At 46.0% G+C, this 22,787-nt stretch overlaps 1 protein-coding gene across 7 annotated transcripts; it reads left to right on the forward strand.

Annotated features, from left to right (window-relative positions):
• Positions 1 to 1,864: 1,864 nt before the first annotated feature.
• Positions 1,865 to 22,452, forward strand: gabra1 (gamma-aminobutyric acid type A receptor subunit alpha1). Of its 7 annotated transcripts, none has more exons than XM_062485467.1 (10): positions 1,865 to 2,058; positions 4,513 to 4,612; positions 8,583 to 8,695; positions 9,620 to 9,687; positions 11,256 to 11,476; positions 12,629 to 12,711; positions 13,641 to 13,784; positions 14,921 to 15,073; positions 21,149 to 21,351; positions 22,003 to 22,452. In XM_062485467.1, exons 2-10 carry the CDS (start codon positions 4,536 to 4,538, stop codon positions 22,321 to 22,323), a joined length of 1,383 nt encoding a protein of 460 aa, XP_062341451.1. In that variant the 5' UTR covers positions 1,865 to 2,058; positions 4,513 to 4,535; the 3' UTR covers positions 22,324 to 22,452. The 7 variants fall into 7 exon arrangements, with proteins under 7 accessions (XP_062341451.1, XP_062341446.1, XP_062341452.1 ...); XM_062485462.1 differs by lacking the exon at positions 1,865 to 2,058 and adding an exon at positions 2,079 to 2,121; XM_062485468.1 differs by lacking the exon at positions 1,865 to 2,058 and adding an exon at positions 2,454 to 2,925.
• The last annotated feature ends 335 nt before the right edge of the window (positions 22,453 to 22,787 follow it).

Raw genomic sequence — 22,787 nt, forward strand, 5'->3', positions numbered from 1 at the left:
GTTGTGCATGTAAGTTTGTGTCTGTGGTGCGGTGTGCACCTGTGTGTGTGTGTGTGTGTGTGTGAGTCTGACTACAGGGTGTGCATATAGGCTTGTGTCTGTGGTGCGGTGTGCACCTGTGTGTGTGTGTGTGTGTGTGTGTGTGAGTCTGACTACAGGGTGTGCATGTAGGCTTGTGTCTGTGGTGCCGTGTGCACCTGTGTGTGCGCGCGTGTGTTTTCCCCCCTCCAGACTCGTGGCCCTTTCTCTGGGGCCTCCGAGACAAGAAGCCAGCGGAAGGCTGATTGCTGAGAGAGGCTCACAGAGGGGGAACCCTCTCCACTGTCTGGAGGAGCCTGATTTTCTTCCTCCAAACGGATCGTTCAGACGTGTTCACAGCTTCTGCTCCAAACAATTGGATGTGACAGGAATGGCTGTGTGACTGGCACAGGCTTCAGTTGTCTTGCCTGAGACCTGAGGACTAAACTCAGTGAACTGGCATGGCAATGTGGGCTCTGTGATAACAAGGCGTGCAGGTATTGTTGGTCACGGGTGTATCCGAGTGAAATTGAACTGGAGACGGCGTGATTGTTGCCCCAGCTGTACCTGGCTGCATATATTGTGGATGGATACCAGTTTGTATTTGAGAGTGTGGAGTGAGTGCTTCACAGCAACCCGTAATCATTTTCTATATGGATGGCAGACAATACAGCCCATTGTAGAGGTGACCAACCCAATGCCAGGAAGGAAGCTTCTTATGTTCCTTTGAATGCAAAGCGCATTGAAGAAGCAATGATTAATCCCCATAACCTGCACATCAAACAAGGCTCTCACATAAATTACCATAATCCATCACGTTCCCGTTTAGACCAATACAATTCTACACTCTACTAAACTACTGCTCCCTTTACTTGCTCTGGGAGCCAATTACTGTCATTTCCTTTTTTCTTATCAATACGCATTTATAACAAAACGATTTGTTGAACTGTGATTTTGGGGGGAACTGTCCATGGTTCTGAAATTATCTGTAGCGGCGAATGAACTTAAGTGGGACAAAAGGCGTAGGGCAGTTCTTGTCCCTTTTTCTCTTTCTCTCTCTCTATCTGTATTTGTGTGAGTGTGTGTGAGTGTGAGTGTGTGTGTGTGTGCGTGCGCGTGTGTGTGTGTGCGTCCGTGTGAGTTTCTCTTTCTTTCTCTCCTTACTCACACACACACACACGTTTAGCGCGGACAGGCAGCACGCAGTCATACAAATTGACTCGCACCGCTCGGATCTCTGACATTGAACAGTGGAGAAACGTGTCCAATAACTTGCATTGATTACACTGACATTAACTGCTGTTGTTCCCGATGGTTGTCTCGCTAGTGATTAATGGGTAACGCAAACATTAACACACATTATTCAGTAAGATAATGTGTTGACTTTGAGCGCAAGACAGACGGACGAGAGACAGAGAGAGATGGTAAGAGGAGAGTATGTGAGAGAGGGAGAGAGAGAGAGAGTGATGGACAGAATCGTCACTGAATGCCAATGCATGACGTCTCTCGTAACTAATCACACATGCACTATTTTAACGTCATGTATCGCAACACAGAGCTGCACACGAGGCAAACCAGACAACAATCCGCCCCCACCAGTCCCAGTCTAAAATGTATACACTCAACATCACATCGATGATACATGACTTGTAACTGAATGGGTTACTGCCTTGTAAACGTATCAAAAGTAGTCTTTTATATGGGGGTTGTATCCTATTATATGTATACGTGGAAGGCATTCCTCCATCGCTTGTCCTTCGTGATTAAAATGTCCTCTGATTTGTAGTTTAAATTGAAATACGCAGATGACTACAAAAATATACGCTTGGTATCATCAGGCGGTTTCTGCAGATGCAGTGAACAGCACTGCTCCTCTCTGCTCTGAGCTCAGTCGTGGAGTGGAAGCTATAGCAGCATAATATTTGGCCGCTGTCTAAACGTATGCGGTCCTGTTGTCTCGATGCGAATCGTGGGCTTTTAGGGTTCGGTGAGTTGTTCAAGGTGATTGTTTGGAGAGGCGCATCTCATCGTTTTTAACGGGTGAGGGAATATGCATTTTTAACAAGACTGTCTTAATGCATGCATGCGTGTGCGGGATAAACAGTAAGTCACGTTATTTCCGTAGCCTTTGATGTTATACATGTAATGTGAAGTGTTGCTCTCTGTGTAAAAGACGATGCCTTGATTGTGTTCTTTCTTTAAAAGTAAAAAAGGCAATTTTTGTACCTGGCAAACATCAAACATCAGTCAGAGAGAGAGAGAGAGAGAGAGAGAGAGAGAGAGAGAGAGAGAGAGAGAGAGAGAGAGAGAGAGAGAGAGAGAGAGAGAGAGAGAGAGAGAGAGAGAGAGAGAGAGAAAGGGGGAGAGAGAAAGGGAGAGAGAGGGAGGTAGACAGAGAAAAACAAGGGATCTGGTTGAAAATGTAAGAGGATTTGATTTTGCAGCCACTGAAAAGAGATTAAGTCGACAGCAGTGGAAGTTAAATTGTGCTGCATATTTAAAAAAATGGGCGGATTGGTCTTTAGATGAGAGATTGGTACCACCTTCCATACTAAAATCAAATCGTCCTGGCATGAAGTAACAGCCTATTTCACATCCGGTTTACCCAGGGACATGCTACTATTGTCCTGTAAAAGTGAAGCTTTATTTTACTGCATTCTCTTGTGTTTAGAGTAGATTTTGCAGTTAGATCACCAATTTGTCTATGACAGAGTTTGACTCCCCTCACCAATGAATAGTGCGCGAGACCTGCGCATACTCAGCGTCGTCAGCAGCCGCTTCTCGAGCCTCAAGCTAAAATTCGGCAGATCTGAGATCTTTGAGGATTTTTCTCATCGAATCGGTGTAGAAAAGATATCCATAAAAGTTTGAGGACACGACGCCATCGAATATCTCTGGCGCATCGCTGTAAGTGTACATTCATCGTTTTTCATTTTGCTCGTCCCGGTGGCAAAAGACGATAGGGAAATAACAGTTGGATTTAGAACTGCATTGAGTTATGATGAGCAGTGGTAGGATCCAGTAAGACTAGACGTAAAGGAGTTTCATTGGGAGTGGATGAGGTAGAGTTTGCTTATGAAATGAAAACCTTTTGAGGACATCGGAATCGGTAGGTTGTATGATGTTTCTACAGAGACGATTACAGAACTGGACAGCGCTCCGAATGTAGCATCATACAGTTGGTTTATCAACACCCATGAATTGAATTACCGGGCATGGTTAAAGCTCAGCCTCAGTGAAATGCCAGTTGCATGCTAAATATCTCGACGGACACAAGATATCCACACTGCGGCTGTATTTCCACGTATTCATTTAAGTGTGGTTGCGCGGAATTTTTCTTTTAATCTGCATCATCCCCGCTTCATCAAATCCTGGTGAACTAACGGAATTTTAAGCGAACATTGCACGTTTGCTGCTCGTCTTCGCTCAGCGCATATCCAGTGCGCCTTGGAGGAACTCAAGCAAGTAACGGGCGCAGCTTCTAAAATGCATGTTTTATTGACGGGTTATTGTGTTCAATTGTGGTATAGGCTATAACGCCACATTTTTGGATTAGAGCCTATTTGTCTTAGTTAATTACTAGTCGTGGGAACATAGCCGATTTCAAACGAACAATTGTTCTGCATAGCGCAGTAACAACTCGCTGAAACTGGATTGCAAGCGTACAATGCACACAGGTGATAGAAGGTGAATATCGAAATGCAGGTGGTTTATTTAAGATAGTGTTTAACTGCGGATCGACCAGTTTCTACGTTCAGGTTATGGGTGAGCTTTGTAGGCTACACATTTCAGATTTACAACCGGCAATGTAAATTTCTCCTTATATGCAATTATTACGCGTGCACATCCTGAGCCGTTGGGCCATCCTAAATATCTCCTTGAGAATCCTACTGTATTTAAGGCGACCGATGCACTAGCATCCAATGGACCCTGATGCCAAATGCATTAATCTTCGCTGTAATGGTTTTTAACCATGGGTCTGGGGCATTTCTATAACAACATATAGGTACTGCACTGACTTAATGGGAGCGGATGGTATTTAGCGGCTGTGTATGCGCGCTGCTATCTGCCAGTGTTGTGACAAGACCACTAGATTTGATTAATTACGTACATGTTGGCACATCTTGTTAGATGGTGAGTCCACGAGGTGACATATCAAACCTCATAATGTTATGCTCGAGAATTGGAAACGACCTGATCGGTAGATGAATCTTCCAGCTTGATATGAGTTGGGGTGGCTATTGCAAAATATACCAAAGAAACATAAAGGAAACACCATTAGTGAGATACAGTCTATCATGATGCGTGGGGATTGTAGAAAGTTACATTTTAGGACGCTTTTAGATGTTGGTCTCCTGTTGGACATGCTCTGGATATTCTGCTTGACTGTTTTTAGCCATAGCTACCATTGCTCTGTCCTGTTAGTTTATGCATAGTCTCTCGCTACTATCGAATGCCATGGTTTGATGTGTTTTGTCTGTCCCTCAAATCTAGTGACAGATCCTCCTGCGGCAGTCATGTGTGGACGGAGAGTGTCCGTCCTGCTGTGTGTGTGGGCCTGCCTGCTGGTGGCCAGCGTGCTCGGGGGCAAAAGGTAAGCACCTTGGGCTTCGAACACCCCTTCCATCCAAACACACACACATCCCCCCCCCACACACACACACACACCCTGTCTTGACCTTGCTGTGGAGCTTCAGGTGTTGTTGCAGGGAAGATGTCCACCGCGTTTCCATGGTCTAGTTACAGGACAGAAGCCACATTCATCAGAGACAGAGCGTTTTCTCAGTCGCAGACAAGAGCTGAATTAGAAACAGGGTTTGTTTTTGAGCAGCACGGTCCTGTCATGTCGACGTTTGAAGCTCGTCCTCGGCTGTCATGCCCATTAGTAAACAGCTGATCATCTATCCGTGGGAGGTACGATTGTAACGATCATGTTTGGCCCGGATGACCATGTTTTTTCCTGTGGTTTATTTCTCGCGGAGTGAGGTAGTTCTGCCCTAGGCCCACAGTAATTGGGGCATCACTTCAGGACACCACAGCGTAATTGCAGTAAGGTAATAAGAAGCGCAGGGAAGCTAAGGCGGTTTTGAACCAAAATAGCAATTACTGTGCCGCGCTTCCCTTTGCCTGAGCAGCCTCATGGGACAACACTGAATATTCAGAAGACGACGCGTGGCTGCGTGCGTTGTCGTACAGTGCGCTTCCTGTCGTTCACTCGGGGAATGTATGTTTGTCAAGTGGCACACTCGGCGCAAGGCTAGTCCCATTGTAGCAAGTCCCACTTCTGTATGTCAGTCACAGGTCCCACTGCCGTGACCAGTGCATCACTGACACAGACGGATAGATAGACAGATAGATAAAGTGAGGGAGAGAAAGAAAGCGTGTCACATGGTACGTGTGAGGGAGAGATAGGGAGATGAGACGAGAGCTGACAGCAATATGACCCACGGGCGAAGATGGGATAGGGTCAAATGGATCTCCAGGATTCGGGCGAGAGACGCTCGTTTAAAGACATCTCACACATAGTCTACTCCTCAGCTTAATTGACAGAACTTTGACATTGACCCGAAATGTGAACAAGGTATCAGGGCTACGAAGGAGCCGTCAAATGCTCAAACTCAACGGTGCATGTTAATGTACATGAAATCTTATCGTCTCCTCAATAGAAGGCCGACACAGTGGTGGGCTCTGAAAGATACAGCACACAGTCTTGTTTTTTTTTCTACGGGCCTCAAATTATTTAGGTCAACTGTCAGAGTCACTCATTGATGCTGACTTCAATGGAAATACATTAGGATGCTTTGGTCTCTTACCTTACTGTGGCAACTGCAACCTAAGAACATGCAGCATGCCAAAGTGGGTATGCATCTGCTTACAATTTGCAGAGTGAGCAGACAGATAGAACGTTTGCCATTTCAGATGCAAAATTCATGACCCTACTGCAGTGCAATGCATATCTAATCAATTCCAGAAATTGCCATCATTGGTTGATTTTGAGCTGTTCTGTTCCCTTCACTAATCGGTAGAGGGACTAATGTATGTCTCCTTTGCAATGCCTATGGCATGTTTATTTTCACCCTCCTAAATCCACCTGATTGCTTTACTGAAGAACTGCCTGTGTAATCTGCAGACCAATTGTTATATAGCGATTTGATGCGCGTACCTTCATAATACAAATGCACACTATGGGAGGTTTCATGTAGGGAAAACAATCTCAAGGACCATCACAAGCAATGTAAGGAGTAGTCCTCCGGTCGTTAATTGGAAAGCGTGAGAGAGAAAGGGAGAGTGGTAGGGAGGGAGAAAGAGGGTGAGAGAGCGAGCGTGAGTGAGAGATAGAGAGAGAGAGAGAGAGAGAGAGAGAGAGAGAGAGAGAGAGAGAGAGAGAGAGAGAGAGAGAGAGAGAGAGAGAGAGAGAGAGAGAGAGAGAGAGAGGAGAGAGAGAGAGAGAGAGGGGTTCATCTTCAGTGGTCTGCCAGCGTTGCGAGCTGTTCTGTTGCTGTTCTGATGACCTGTAGATGGTGATGGTGTACAATGTTTTATGAGACAGTGGACCACGCTCATAGACGTGTGATGCTCTGCCTTTCCCTGCATCCCCTCTCCCTGTCCAGGCTAGCTATCCCACCTACTCCACCCCCTGATCCAAAATACACCGTCAGTCAACACTATTTCATTTATCAGTCTCTTTTAGGGTGTTATTGCTCCAAGTATTTTGGAGTGGAAGAGAGTAACTCTGTATTGTGTGTCAAGGTTGAATATACATTTTTTGATGAGCTTGAGTAGTTGTTCTGCCTTACAGCCAGTCAAGTGTATTTGCAGCATAGCATAATATCGTCTTGTTGTTTTATTTCGTCACATGTCACATGACTCACTGTACAGTTTGCATGCTGGCCCTATCGTGTGTCTGCCTCGGCCTCAAGCTTAAGAGACTTTGCAGTCTGCATTTTTGTTGTATCCCTTCAGATGAAGATTATGGTAAAACTGTCATGGTTTCAGAGTGGCCATCTGTGAGTTATTAGATGCTTAATATAATTGCTCATTACAATGTTTGTGACATTTCACTAAGCCTAGTGGTATCGTCTGAGAGCGGTTTGGCAGGCAGAGGGATTTGAGAGAATGTTCTAGTATGATAGCAGAGAAATGTTGGCGTATTAACCCTTCAGTTGTCCCGGAGATGTGAGGAGGATGTCCTTATTGAGACAATCGTTTAGCGGCTCCCATTCAGAGTGATGTGATCCACGGCTAGCTCCCCCTCCCCCTCTCTCCGGTTCTCTTTTTACTCTCTCTATCTCTCTGCATCTCGGCGAGCCTCCCTTTCGCTTTCTTTGTGCACGCTCTGTTTGTCTAGCTCTCTCGTCTTTCTTCATCGTTCTCTCTTATACTCCCCCTTTTCTCTGACTCGGTCTTCCTCTCTCTCTCTCTCTCTCTCTCTCTCTCTCTCTCTCTCTCTCTCTCTCTCTCTCTCTCTCTCTCTCTCTCTCTCTCCCTCTCTCTCTCTCTCTCTCTCTCTCTCTCTCTCTCTCTTTCTCTCTCTCTCTCTCTCTCTCTCTCTCTCTGTCTTTCTCTCATTGTAAACCAGCTCATCTGGGACCGACATGCATTTCCTCTCAGCTCTCCTGTCCTCCTCCTCTGATGTGGCATCTCCTCTTTACCCCCAAACACCCCCTGCATTCCACCCCCCCCCCTCCCCCCCATTACATGTCCGTGCTAACTAATCTCGATGACCTATCCTTCTCCTTGGAGACGCTGTTTGAGCAGAGCTTGTTTCCAAACACTCTCGCCTGTTTATTTAGCTTGCAATCAAAGCAGTGCAGCCTGCTATGGGGCGGGAAAAAAGAAGATGATTGCTCGGAGGCATACAATTATTTATGAGAGAGACACTTTCTTGTGATTATTGTGTGAGGAAAAAAGACCCTTCTCCCGTCTAACGAACTATTCACACACGACACTTCTCTCCAGTCACACCTTCTGATACATGTTACTGTAACACAACGTAGTTGCTTCTGTAGAGCTAATGATCATTGTGTTTAAATATTGACACAGTGAAGATTGCCTCACTCTCAGTATCATTGATTGTGAGTGTTACGGCTTTGCTCAAAGCATTTAGTTTTGTGCTCCTCAAAGAGAACATTCAATGAGGCCTTTGCTGTTTAAAGACCATATTAAGGTCTAAATAAAGCATTCATATTACTGTGTGTACATTTTTCTGCCTGAGGATGAAAGAAATGTAACACATGCCTTTATAAAAATTCTGCCTCTTCAGAGGAAGTAGATTTTTAGGAGCAAGATGTTCTAGAACATTCCTGCACGCGCTATCGATTTTTACAATATCTCTGAATATTCAACTGATCTATAGTCTTCTTGTTTGACCAAGTTCCGGCTTCTTTTTGCAAACGGTTTTACAAAGCATAAACCAATGCAGATGGTAGCCTGATGCACCCACTATAGATAAGCTTCATCTTCTCTGAGCGCTTATGGTCCAACACCAAGACAAACATCACTTCATGTACTGCGTGTTGAGGACGACGGTGATTTCAATTCGGACCTGTTTCTTGCTTCGTCAGCTCCGGACAGAACGGCATGACAGACGAACAGAAGGACAACACCACCGTGTTCACCAAGATCCTCGACAGCCTGCTCGACGGCTACGACAATCGTCTCAGACCAGGACTAGGAGGTTAGTGCACGCGGTGTGTGTGTCGTCATGGTCCCCCCGTCCCCCCCCCCCCTCGCACCCTCCTCACACCTCTCACAGGCGGCGCCGTGGGAACGAAGAGCAAACCAGCTAGCGCGGCGGGAGACTGTAACGAGACCGAGAGCACGTCCGAGCCGAGGTCTACGTGCTGTATCCCGCTGTCCTGCTTGGGGAAAGACATCCACGTTTTGATTTCCAGATCAACTCGAACGTTCTGATATCTTGTCGTCTGTAACCTAAATGAGAAGATAAATGAATAGGAAGAATCTTCAAGACGGGGATTAATCAATAGAGCAGGTTGTTTCCTCTGAAGCACGCGGTGATATCAAATAAACAAATCTCATAGATGTTTTATGTAGCCTCTTTCTGAGGACGGTGTAATTTTTGTTGGAACTCAGCTTCAAATCAGTTATATTGTGGAGTGAACCGAACGGTGGTTAGAGGCTGTTTGTGTTGGAGTGTGAAGGGCAATGAAAATTCAATGTGTAGAAGGACAAATATCAACCAGACGATGGAATATCAGATGCCCGTCTAACAGTGGGGGGATATGAAAGATTATGATGATAAAAATCCTTTTGGCAATCACTGTGCTATTTTCCACGTCAAAAAGAGCACCCCATGGTCTTTCTCAAATGTAGGAAATTGGAATTCTAAGACGGGTTTGAATGTTTTTTGTTTCATCATGTACATACTGCAGATATTTCAGGATTCCAAAATAGGTCTCATCTGACAATGGACACTGAAATCAATAACTGCAGAATTGTGTGGTAAATGTGTGATATTTGTGTAGGCTTGGAGAACATGTCGAATTGATGAGATCAAAGGCTTGCAATGCTAGCTGGGATTAAGAGTCCTAATGAGGGGCCACTGATCGACAATCACTCTCCTCATTTCTTGCTTCAACAGAGCGTGTAACTGAAGTCAAGACTGACATTTTCGTGACGAGTATTGGGCCCGTCTCGGACCACGACATGGTACGCCCCTCCTCCCCTATCTTTAAATGTCAGCGCTCCTGTCTGCTTGTTCTGTACCTAACTTCTTTCAATGTGCTCCAAAAGGTAAACTGTTTATTAATTCTGTGAACCCCATTAGTATATTACATGCTGTAAATAAAATGTCACGGCCATGAAATTGTGCTCGTGATCTTTCCCCAGATAAATGCCACGTTGCGTTGATAAATATACGTCGTTGTTGGTTGCATATCTCAACCCCAGCAACTGGCTCTGCCTCTAATTATATCAAATATTTATAGGCGCCGTTTCTCGTTTAGCCGTGGTTCACAGTGTTCGGATGCAAGCGGTGAAGCCAAAGGCTCGTTCAAACAGTGAACAGATGGGTAGGCTTTAGTCACAGACGTCACTTTATAGCTGCGATGTAAAATGGATTGGGTTCACACGCTCCGTCGCTACTGTTGCATACAGTATGACTGAGGAGTTACGTTTTGTGTTTGTGAGAAGTGCTCTAGCAGATCGACTGTTCGTGTTTTCACATCTATTGAGCCGAACAATATCAGTGAATTGGGGAGATATGTGAACAACAAAAATGGAATAGAATGGGACCTTTTGTGATCGAATGACAGATTGGCAATTGTGGGCTTGTAAGTGGTTGTCCTCTTGAACACCTACAGTCTATTCAATGCTGTACTATAAATGAATAGCCCATCTGGATTTACACCTAATGGATATTAGACATTTTATGACTATTGAATAAATGTTCTGGCCACCATTGTCTCCCAGTCGCTCTCAAAGCGCAGTTCTGTTCACTTTAACTGGGCTTATTTGACATAATCAGACTTAATTACTTTTCCTGACATATGGGCCTGCAGTTTTTGTGCTGCTGATTTGGGCTAAGTCATGGAATGGGCTTGCCAATAGGCACTGTAACCACTTTTCTTCTCTCCGTCCACTTGCATTACCTCGCAGCTCTGTTAACGTTCACACTAATGATCTCACTCGGGAAGAAAGGAGCACGTAGTAATTCCAGTGGCTAACTCAGGCATTCGACAGTCATTAAAAGCCGCCCTCAGCTTCGATATCTGAAACGGAATATAGCTTCTTAATTCTGTGAATTCTGTAAATGATGTAATAACAAATTCCAAATGTGTCTTTAAAACAATCTGTTCATAAAATATACATGGAGACAATATCTGTGTGAAACGAAGCCATGTGTTATATTCATTCTGCCATATTTAGGTGAAATGTCGAAAGCACGTCCCCCACCAACTAAACGGAGTAAAACATGCACGGTCAGAGTCACTAATGTGACGAGACAGTGACCAGCAGGCAAAGTAGGGCACGGCTCGAATATGGAAGCTAAAGTGACACGAGGATGATGGGGGAGAGAAAGAAAAAAAAAAGATCAGAAAGGAGTGGAGGAAAAAAAAGAGGAGAAAGCATTACTCAGCAGCATCCCAGAGCCATGTCACAGGTCTGGCAGAGAGAGGTCGAGAAAACCTCCCTCGGGATCTGACATCTGCCTCACCCCCCCCACCCCCCCTCCCCCACACCCCCACCTCCCTCACCGTCCTCTCTCCCACTCGCAGGAGTACACCATCGACGTGTTCTTTCGGCAGAGCTGGGTCGACGAGAGGCTCAAGTTTAAAGGGCCCATGGCGGTCCTCCGCTTGAACAACCTGATGGCCAGCAAGATCTGGACCCCGGACACGTTCTTTCACAACGGCAAGAAGTCGGTGGCCCACAACATGACCATGCCCAACAAGCTGCTCCGCATCACAGAGGAAGGGACGCTCCTCTACACCATGAGGTAAGGGCCAATCCTCCACACCATGAGGTAAGGGCCAATCCTCCACACCATGAGGTAAGGGCCAATCCTCCACACCATGAGGTAAGGGCCAATCCTCCACACCATGAGGTAAGGGCCAATCCTCCACACCATGAGGTAAGGGCCAATCCTCCACACCATGAGGTAAGGGCCAATCCTCCACACCATGAGGTAAGGGCCAATCCTCCACACCATGAGGTAAGGGCCAATCCTCCACACCATGAGGTAAGGGCCAATCCTCCACACCATGAGGTAAGGGCCAATCCTCCACACCATGAGGTAAGGGCCAATCCTCCACACCATGAGGTAAGGGCCAATCCTCCACACCATGAGGTAAAGGCCAATCCTCCACACCATGAGGTAAGGGCCGAACCCTGATCACCGGGACATCTGAACACGGAGGATGGATTGCGTTTGCGCTCTGTCGCACAGAATGACTCTCTCCGTTTGAGTTTGCATTGGCTCGAGACCAAGGATTTTTTACATGGTCGGGAAAAAGACGGCCTCCACTGAACAAATGTTTGTCATGTTTACCGTTGACCTTTCTCATCAGTAGTAGACATGATGGTATATCGCTTTGAATTACTATTGCTCCGTACTAAAAAATAAAGTTGGCATATACGGAGGGATTTATCAGTGTAAGTATTGGATGCGGCAGTCAGGAGCGTAGAGATAAGGCGTGGGCCCACAGAGTACGAGCAGACTCACTGGGAGTTCTTTTTCCCTGTCTTTATTGGAGAGGAGACATCGTAAATAACGTGTCCGGGCGTGAACCCTGGCGATCCAACCTAACAGCGCTAATGTGGGGGTCAGAGGGGGAGAGCCATAAAGCATCCTTTAGCATGTTTAGTGGGAGATAAGGGCACAGTGGGGAGTTCATTATGATGTCACCGAGATGACGGATGGAGGGGCGTGTCCGCGGGGGGGGGGGGGGGGGGGCTGACGCGTCATATTTCACGCGGCTGTCGGAGGGGGGCCTTGGGGGCTCGCATTGCGGCGTCACGTTGTCTTATCTGTGGGGAACGAGCTGGAATGTCTTGGACCTCATATCTGCCTCTCCACCTGCCCACCCTTTTCTCTCTCCCTCCCTCCCTCCCTCCCTCCCTCCCTCCCTCCCTCCCCCCCTCTCTCTAGACTGACAGTGAGGGCTGAGTGTCCCATGCACCTGGAGGACTTCCCCATGGACGCCCACGCTTGCCCACTGAAGTATGGCAGCTGTGAGTACTGCTACGTGGCCTTTTCACCCATAACATCCTTTCTCTCTCTCTGTCTCTCCGCTTGTCTGTCTCTCTATATGTATATTTCTCTCTTGTGCTCTGTCGGCCTTCCTCCGTAGACACAAAGTGAACACCACGACTACTGGAGGTCTATCTCTCTCTCTATTTCTCCTCTTCCATCCGATACGCCAGCACCAGTACCTGATCTGAGCTGAACATTTGGTGACAGATGTTCTAAGCGAGGGACCTGCCCTCCCAGGCCCCCTTCCCCCAGGCCCCCTTCCCCCAGGCCCCCTCTCAGACCCTTAGAGGCCCGCCAGCCACACCAGGCTCACAGACCTGTGTTAGTCTGAGGCAGTACTTTCTGTCAACCTTCCAACCCAGCGTGCCAGCTGCTCCATGCTGCCAGGTCCTCCGACCCCGAATCATCCTTGAGCGTAGAGCAGAGAGAGATCGAGGGAGAGAGAGAGAGCGTTAAAGGATAGAGAGAGAGGGCGAAAGATGGGAGACAGACCGAAAGAAAGGAACGACAGAAAGAAAGGGAGGGGGGGAAAGAGACAGAGAGAGAGAGAGAGAGAGAGAGGGAGAGAGAGAGGGAGAGAGAGAGAGAGAGAGAGAGAGAGAGAGAGAGAGAGAGAGAGAGAGAGAGAGAGAGAGAGAGAGAGAGAGAGAGAGGAACACATCGTGACTGAACAGACCAACCCCTCTCAACCCCTTAAACCAAGCTCGGTCTCTAAATATTTTAGTGATGATGAGGCTCTTCTCTCGCTCGGCGCTGCAGTGCCGACCAGATCTCTGCAGCACTGAGGGAACACTGCGGCTGTGTCCTGACAGGTCGCCTCAGGGCGAGGATGACTTGACAGTTTCGAGGTCGGATTGAGACACTGTTTGGTGGTTTGTTTGTCTTTGCCCCTTCCCCCCCCCCCCAGATGCCTACACCCGGGCGGAGGTGGTGTACGTGTGGACTAGAGGGGCGGCCCAGTCCGTGGTGGTGGCAGAAGATGGCTCCCGACTCAACCAGTACGATCTCATGGGCCAGAGTGTGGATTCTGGAGTGGTTCAGTCCAGCACAGGTTAGTTCATGTTACTGGATAAGTCTTCCCTCGGCTCCTCCACTTACTTGGAAGGAATTGAACTGTTTAAATTCCAACTCCCACGTACACTAGGCGAAGCCCAATAAATGCGTTTCACTTTTAGCTCGCTCAACGCAGTTGATACGTTTACTTTGAGAACTTGTCCCAGTTTTGTAATTTCCCTTGAGGGCATCACTTTTTTTTTGGTCCATTGATACTGGCAAAATTAGTGACAGCATAAAATGGGTGACCCCTTTATGGCATCACTAGCCAGAGGCAGAGCAAGTGAAATAGTGCTTAAGACAGCCTTTTCCATACTTTCATTATTGGTAGGTCCGAGTGTCAATACCCCCTTCGTTCAGTTCCTTATGCAGATTCTGAGCTGAAATTGATTTATTAAACCAAATGTAATTAATTTGGCAGACCTATCGAATGAGCACATATCGATTCTTTTGTGTACGCATATGTCAAAAATAAAATGGCCAATGTATTGGAACCATTCCCGGTCTCATTGAGTTGTCTGTGTTATTTCCCTAAATGCCTTGATAAATTGGGTTGCGTCCGGTTATTGAGTTAGTTGATAAATGATGGCCCATAACCAGCCCAATGAATCTAAATTTCAATAGAACACTGGGCTCTTAACGAACAGTAATCCACATCACAGCAACTGAAACAAATTTCATATTCATGTTAGAATAGCTGGCTGACGCCATAGCTGGGAATTACATTAGAGCACACACACGGCACAGCACTTGATCAGATTGGTCACCTACAATATCCAGTATGGTTTTATTTCCAAACAGCAGTTATATTTCATTTTGGAGAATGAAAATGTCTCCACAGCAACTGTATTGCTCTCAGTTACATTTAGAGCAAACAATAAGAACAGATATTTTGACTGCATGGAGGTGGAAAGTAATTTCTCATGACTCATGCACCCAACGTCTTCCGATGCAATCTTACCCATATTTTGACCAATATAAAATCTGTCGTCTGTCACTCTCATCCAATGTCAGGACTGTAATACAAATATTGGATGTTGGAAATTGTCAATATTTGGAAGAAAAATAATAACAACATTTGAAAGGCATTCGTTCCTCTCACTCTCTCGCCCTCTCCTTCTATCTGCACCACAGGAGAGTATGTGGTGATGACAACACACTTCCACCTGAAGAGAAAGATTGGTTACTTTGTGATCCAGACCTACCTGCCCTGCATCATGACAGTCATCCTATCCCAAGTGTCATTCTGGCTGAACAGAGAATCTGTCCCTGCTAGGACTGTCTTCGGTGAGTCCTCACTGTTCCTCCGCCGTCACACTATCAGCCAGGACACAGCTCATTTGACTGAAATGAAAGGACCATTTTCATTTCAAATTTTTACAGCTGACCATCTGGTTGCCAACCTACCAGCTTCCTTTGTTATGTGAGGGCTTATGGGCCGTCTGGAGCTCCTGTTGTAGGAGGCTAGAAAGATGAGATCTTATAGTCAGTTAGCAAAACAGACAGCTCCAGTAGATTTTGGATTATGTCCTAACATAAATTGAACTAGTTTAGCTGAATCATATTACTACTGTTTTGGGAATGTTAAGCCCAGTGTATGTGTGTGTGTGTGTGTGTGCGTATGTGTGTGTTTTTTGTGTTGCATTTGTCTGAGATGTCTTATGTAACACGGACCCCAGAGGAGAGCTGTCGCTAGTTTGCAGCATGCTCTGTAGCAAAGACTTAGCTTGACAGTCATTGCTTTCCTCATCCTCCCTCCCTCCTTCTTTCCTCTGCCTCTCTCTGTCTTTCTCAATGTTTTCTCCCTCTTCGTTTCTCCCTCTCTCTATCTGGTCCCCCCCCCCCCTCTCTCTCTCTCTCTCTCTCTCTCTCTCTCTCTCTCTCTCTCTCTCTCTCTCTCTCTCTCTCTCTCTCTCTCTCTCTGTCTATCTCTCTCTGCGCATCGTGTCTCCCTTGGCCGAGTATTTTATGGGAGCTTTCCCACCAACGTAACGGGGCACGTGCCCAGTTTTACAGTGACATATTTTCCGGGAGGTTCTTCTGCAGTGCCTTAGTTAGTGTACCTGTGCTGTGTCTCACGTGGAGAAGAGAGAGAGAGAGAGCGGTGCGTGTGTGTGTGCGTGGATGACCTAGATGCATACACACAATCTGGTCCGCGCGTGTCCCACTTGTGGTTTTACTGCGCTGTAACGCCTGTGTCTGTGTGCAGCGTGCCTCCCAAACAGCCCTGCTCACTCCCAATGAGATGCCAGGGAATTTGATCCCACCTGCTGTCAGAGCCCATGTCAGTGGTGATGGAGAGCAGATCATGGAACATGGATCTGATAGTGACACCCAGGATGGTTTATTGTCTGTTTCAGTACCGGTTCCTTGGTAGATGCGTTACTATAATAGTACCATCAAGCCTTTGAACAGGATTTATTGCTGTTTCACTTCACACCTTGGACCTTAACGTATTTATATTGTGTATCCGGTTATATAGTTCCGTCTCCCGAGGGTTTTAACCTCTGCATAGGTTTGGCCATGGAAGATATTCAAGATACACATACATTTTTTTGTGTGTTTACTGGTGCATCCATCCACAATGTAACTTCCATAGTTTCAGCAGCAAACAATGATCTTTTGCATTGTGGTGCAAGTCTGGATTTGTTGTTTTTTTGATAGCAAGCATACACTGCCCAAACACAACACACAGCACCCCCCCCCCCCCCAACCATAATAAATAGGCAATTTAAAATGGCAGCAGTGAGTACAGTTATCTATTTTTGATTGTGCTGATTAAAGATGCTGATAAATTCATAGCCCTTTCAGCGCAGTTGAAAACCACAGTATCTACAATGTATTTATTTACTGCCAAAATAAAACACAAACAAAATAGATGATGACGATAATATCATCAATGTGGTTCTGAAGGGAACATTTAATTAATGTATTCCATTACGTTTTGTTTTGAAGCCTGTGTCTCTTGTCCCATTGTACACTGGCTGACTGTCATGGGCATCAACAGTGCTCGGAAGATTAGCTCTCTGTCCTCTTTCTGCTTTCAGAGGTTTAAAGGGTATTTACTGGCTGTTCCAAACTGCCGTTTGATGTATCGACTGATTGTGTGTGTGTGTGTGTGTGTGGAGGGGGTGTATGTGTGCATATGCGCGGTATCATGTGACGTTTGCATACACGGGCACGGGCTGTGTGTGTGTTTTTTTTTATTGGTGAGATTTACCAGGCCCAGTGATTGCAGTGTTGCCAATAACAGTGGGCTGATCTGTCATCTGCAGACATGGGGAGTTGGCACACATCACTCACGCCGCGCTCTCTACCCATCCGGGCGTCTCTCTCTCTGAAAACAGAGGCGAGAGTGACGGCTCTGAAACCAATCTGACCCGATAGCTCCCGCAGTCAAACGACGGCAGATGAGGTCGTCGTTATTGACAGGGACTTGAACCAAGCAGAAGCCTTGACGTTGAAAGCCACACACACACGCGCACCACCATCTTCTGATTGGAGAATGACGAGACCCACTCTACACACTCCACTTGCATTCACAGCGGGAACGCGAAGAGACGGATTGGTCGTCATTGATTTGGATAAACCCGATAGCTGGCCTGTAAATTCTCGATCTCTCAATAGAAAGGGAACTGCATCAGGATCCATGTGATTACTGTGTTAAAGTGGGATGTGTAGCTCAAAGTTGCCCAGTTGGGGATTGTTATAGCTCTATGCTAGAGTGTTTGACTGCAGATCAAGAGGATGCAGGTTCAGATCCCCCCTGGTATTTCAGTTTGGATAAGAGCATTATGCTAACTACATTTATTATCTTGAATTGATCCGGTAGATCTGGAAATCATCTTTTCTGTAACAACATGAGTTAATGTCTCCATCTGGGGGTTCATCTTTGGTATTCATATGATACAATTGTCGTCCTCTCTCCATCTTGCCAGCCTTGGCTCTTTGTCTCACGCCCCACCTTATCATTTATCATCTGCAAAAATTCATTTTTGCCCGGTGCTTTTTCATGCCATCTCTCTTACATTTTTCATGTCTCAGCGGCATGTGTGCAGAGACAAACCTTGTTAAAAGATATGTATCATCGAAAGCCACTGTCAGGTCCCATGCACACAGAGCTAAATGGAATGAAGGGGCTCCTAACAATTGAGTTATCCCACGATTAATCCCCTCAGAACTTTCCAGATGGGTGAATATGTTCATTAACAGGCTTCAAACTCCTGGGAGTCTATTAGTTTAACTTGTCAGGGTGAGTCATTTAAGACCAGTGCCAAAACCATGTTTAAAATGAATCACTTGCTGCTGTTATAGATCATTTTAAATAGGCCACTGCTAACAGCTTAACAGTTCTATAAGTAAACATTGTCAATTAAAATTTGCAAGCCATTCACAAGCCATCCTGACTTATGTTGTTGATCATTTGTAACTTTCTAATGGAGAAAAAAAGGGCAAAGGGGCATGTGCCCTGTTATTCTGGTGGAGGCCTGTGTTTGACCCTCGGTATTAGTGTGACAGTGTGTTATTGTTGACAAGTATATGGCGTCAGACTGAACAAGGGACTAAACAACATTGTACCATTAAAGTAAATGAAAATATGTAGTACAAAACAGCATTTTTAGAAGTACCCAACAGTTTTAGAGGTCTCTACACAAAACTCTGTCAATGGTGGAGATTATCTACAGGACTATTTAGCTACTAAGAATGTATTTATTTTTAAATCCATCCCATTTTTGGTAGTCAAAAAAGGGGAAGTTAGGAGCGAAGGAGTAGTTTCCATGGCAACCCGGCTCACTGTCCTCAACGGATCCTTTAAGAATCTTTATGCAAAGAGGAATCGGTCCTCGACCGGCCCCACGTTCATGATGGATGCCGGCCGCTCTCCCCCCAAGCCTCTTCCTCACCACCCCCCCCCCCCCCCCTCCCGCTTCCTACCCAACCCAACCCCCCCCTCCACTTGCCTCCGCCTACTTTTGCCCCCCCCCTCCCCGCCTCCCTCCCCATGGAGCTTCTCAGGCACGGAAGCAGTGGTTGTGATTCTCCTGCCCCTCAGGCTCCAGGGGCTCCAGCTGAGCCCCTAACAAAATGGTGGCATGCAGGGGACCTCGGCTCCGGATCACCCCGGGCCAATCTCATAGCATGGAATTCATGCCACTTCCACTAGCGATCAGACTGATGCTGCTGCGTTTGTGTTGGCTAAAAAAAGCTCTCTGAGCACCAAAACACCATGAGCCGTGGGGAGCTACCATGCCAAAATAAAGGTTGTAGATCAGGGGAGGAATATCTTAACTCACTACCCAAGGAGATTGAAGGAAGAAGAATGGAATTCATCTAATTAACCAGTGGACTGAACTGACCTTCAGGCCTCACCATGCTGTTCTCGGCTAACCCTTGCCCAGTGGCATTCATCTCCTACTGAAATCCAGAGGCCCATTTGAACTTTGTCTGTCTTCAAATGAGCTCAAAACACTGACATCATTGCATGACCAAATCATTAATTATGATATGATATTTCCACGTACGCCTCACAGAGCAGAAGGGAACTGCATGTGACTTGCGAGTGGAGGAGGAGGGCGAGTGATTGATTCATCAACACCACAAGCACAACAAAGGAGAATTCACAATTCTGACGTGAGATATCTTTCAACGCTCGGAGCGCAAAGTTAAATGCTCACTGCCGGTCGCTTTCACTGCTGTGATGTGCGTGCGCTATCTGTTTTTTTTTTAATAAAAATGGGCGGTGGTTCTACTGTAAAAACAAAATGGGCCATAAGAGAGTTAGAGAGTTACACACAGCATAATGGGTTTATTTCAAAAGGTTGTTTCTTATGTGAAGTCCAGAATATATTCTTCGGACCGAATTTGAAGGAGAATGAAGGAAAACCTTTGAAAAACATATCTTTTCATGGTTTGCATTTGTTCTCTCCAACTAATATTATGAAAAGAGGATTCATGAGAAAAATCTTGCATTGCCATGCATACACTTAGCCTCAAGGGCCGGTGAAGAAGAAAAGTAAGCCCTTCTCAAATGTACTTTCAAATAGTCAATATTACACTGGTTAAATGCCAGTGTACTGCATGACACTACTGAGTATGGGCTGACACGGGCAGATATTGATTGTGGTAAGGAAGGCTCCTTGTGATTTAACACTTGACATCCCTGTGAGGAATTTCCGTCATATAGATTCCTGATAGGTCATCATTTGGATTGCCATAAATCATGGACCAATGGGGGCAGAGGGGGCTCGTGTTTGAAATTCAGGAGCCGTGTCTCAGCTCCTTGCCTGGGAACGCGACCTCGCCAGAGTTCTCCGGCGAAAGCCGCTGGGCTGTTGATGTCTGAGGGGTGTAAACAGCTGCAGTAGTTTGTGTGGGTGAGCGTTACACCATCCGACATCCTCTGACCTGCTTCCTCGCCCAGGTCTCACCTCACCGATTTGCTATGTTTTCATCACACATGAATCATGCTCTTCCAATCGGTGTTACCGGAGAGAGGATACGCCCTCTTTATCATAATGAAGGTGCAGCCAAGTCATGATTATTCTGTTGTATGGTTGGCCTCTTATCGAGCACCCTTTAACCCAGTAAACCTTTACATAGACTTGATGCATTGTACTTTATGTTAAGTGTTCTGGGACGTCTGCCACATGGATATTTCTTTATGTATGAAGAGACATACATGCTGTGTTTAGGTGCTGCATCATTAAAAGAAACTGCTATGTTTCCATGCTATTACCCAGCATGAATTATATGTGTTCCCTGGCACATGTGGGATTTTTTGTTTCTTGGGAGGACCCAGCCTCATTGTTCCTCAATCCATGAAGTTGAGAACCGGGAGGCATTGGAGAAGTTGGCAAGCTTTGCAGCGGCTAATCAAAATGTAATGCCCAGGCTGCTAACATAATGGTAGCTTATGCTTCATCCATTTAAGCAATTTTACCCAGTGACCAATTGTGCTGGTACTGATTCAAGATGTGTAGTGTTACACATGTCAACGGCACTGGGGTTGGCTTGTGCGGAAAGTCCCCATTTTGGAAATACCCTGTCTCGCTGGATTAGGCTAGACTGAGTGGGGAAGTTGTCGGGTGTCGAAGCGCAGACATACTCACAGTACCAGAAACTCAATATCCAATTTTTGTATCCGACAGTAAATTAGCACTTGGAGTAGTTCTTGCCACCCATAACAATAACGTATTTTCAAGTCATTCAGCACACTTGGTTAGTACCAAAGACCAAGTTGTTTTGTGCTCCTGCATTTCATGAAACGGGGAAGCTCCAGATCTCGTGTTGTCGAGCGACAATTTTAGGATGCGGTTATTGTAAATGATGCTAATCCATTCTGCCTTCTTCCAATCCCGACAGGAGTGACCACTGTGCTGACCATGACCACCCTCAGTATCAGTGCTAGGAACTCCCTGCCCAAGGTGGCCTACGCCACGGCCATGGACTGGTTCATCGCCGTGTGCTACGCCTTCGTGTTCTCCGCCCTCATCGAGTTTGCCACCGTCAACTACTTCACTAAGAGGGGCTACGCCTGGGACGGCAAAAGTGTTGTGCCAGAGAAGGTATTGTCCTTTCCTCTGCGTTATACAAATAGTACAGTGCTTTTGTTTGGAATATGGGACTATGTAATTGGGAAGTAGATTCTCAATTCAGTTGTAATGTGTTTTTTATTGTATTTATTTATTTGACCTTCATTTACACAGAGGGAGCCCCAGTTAAATATACATCTCCTTTCCGAAGTTGATGCAGGCTAAGGACATCAGAATAACAACTGCATTAACGTTTGCATTTTCAGATGGGTGAAAGCAGGACAGTCAGAGCTCCATTGTTGGAGAAGCATAAGTGTTAGGGTTCATCGGATGTCTCCGACTCATCTCACGGCAAATGAGATTCATTGGACATGACAAGAACATCAATAGTTTAGTGTTCCTCCAAAAGCTTTCGGGTGCAGGCTGTCTCGCTGCAGGCACACTACCTGGTGGCCTCTGGCTCCCATTTGAAACATTGAAACTAATAATATACTCCCTTATGGACCAATGCATTCACAGCAGTAACTGGGAAGGGCCAGGCTTGCTGACAAGCCGTGGGATTTATCAGACGCCTTACAGCTTCTTAGTCTGAACATCCGACTGAAATAGCTTGTCTGAAATCGTTGTCCTGTATGTATCTGTTGGGCCGTACTCTAAAATGAAAGCCTTTTCCCCTCCACGCAGCAAAAGAAGAAGAAGGAGTCTCTCCTAAAGAAGAACAACACCACAGCGTACCCGGCGGCCACAGCTACAGTCTTTGCCCCAAACATTGCCAGGGACCCTGGTTTGGCCACCATTGCCAAAAGCGCCCCCCCTCCCCCCACCGAGCCCAAAGAGGAGCCCAAGCCCAAACCACCGGAGGCCAAGAAAACCTTCAACAGTGTCAGCAAGATCGACAGGATCGCCAGAATAGCCTTCCCACTGCTCTTCGGAACCTTTAACTTGGTCTACTGGGCAACTTACTTGAATAAAAAGCCCAAATTGCAGGGGATGGGGCCCCACTAATCCTGATCCCACCTTCTTCTTCTTTCTTTTCTTCCTCTCAAATGTTTATTTTCAGAAAAAATGGTGTCCATACTGGTCAAATTCCCAGTTGCCACATTGCTTCAGTGTCATCTAACTTCTAAGAGATAAGAGAGAAAAGAAAAGAGAGAAATGGTCTTAGGGTTCAAATGATGTGGTGACTTTAAATGGGAATTGTTAGGAATGGGGATTGTGCTACTAAGAAAATATCCTATTATAAATATATATACTGTATATATATATAGGCAAGAGAATGCTATTCTACAAATGCACATAGCCCGACAATTGTTAAGGATCTATTATTTCTAAGTTTGTTTGTTTTGTTTTCTGATATGTTCAGTTGATGTTTAGCATCACACCATTGACCCTGTAAAAGAAAATTGTGTACTTGCATGGACCGGACACATTTTCTTTTCAAAAACAGATCAACTTTTGACAGACGCCCT

This window comes from Osmerus eperlanus, chromosome 19 (genome assembly GCF_963692335.1).
Source record: "Osmerus eperlanus chromosome 19, fOsmEpe2.1, whole genome shotgun sequence".
Lineage (NCBI taxonomy): Eukaryota > Metazoa > Chordata > Actinopteri > Osmeriformes > Osmeridae > Osmerus > Osmerus eperlanus.

What these genes read in the sequence shown, in the direction of transcription:
- gabra1 (XM_062485462.1), top strand. Translation starts at nt 2,094, where the DNA reads ATGCATGCATGCGTGTGCGGGATAAACA. An exon ending in CCCACTGAAGTATGGCAGCT is followed by an intron (nt 12,712 to 13,640) that starts GTGAGTACTGCT and finishes CCCCCCCCCCAG; the next exon opens with ATGCCTACACCCGGGCGGAG. An exon ending in CCCTGCTAGGACTGTCTTCG is followed by an intron (nt 15,074 to 21,148) that starts GTGAGTCCTCAC and finishes CAATCCCGACAG; the next exon opens with GAGTGACCACTGTGCTGACC.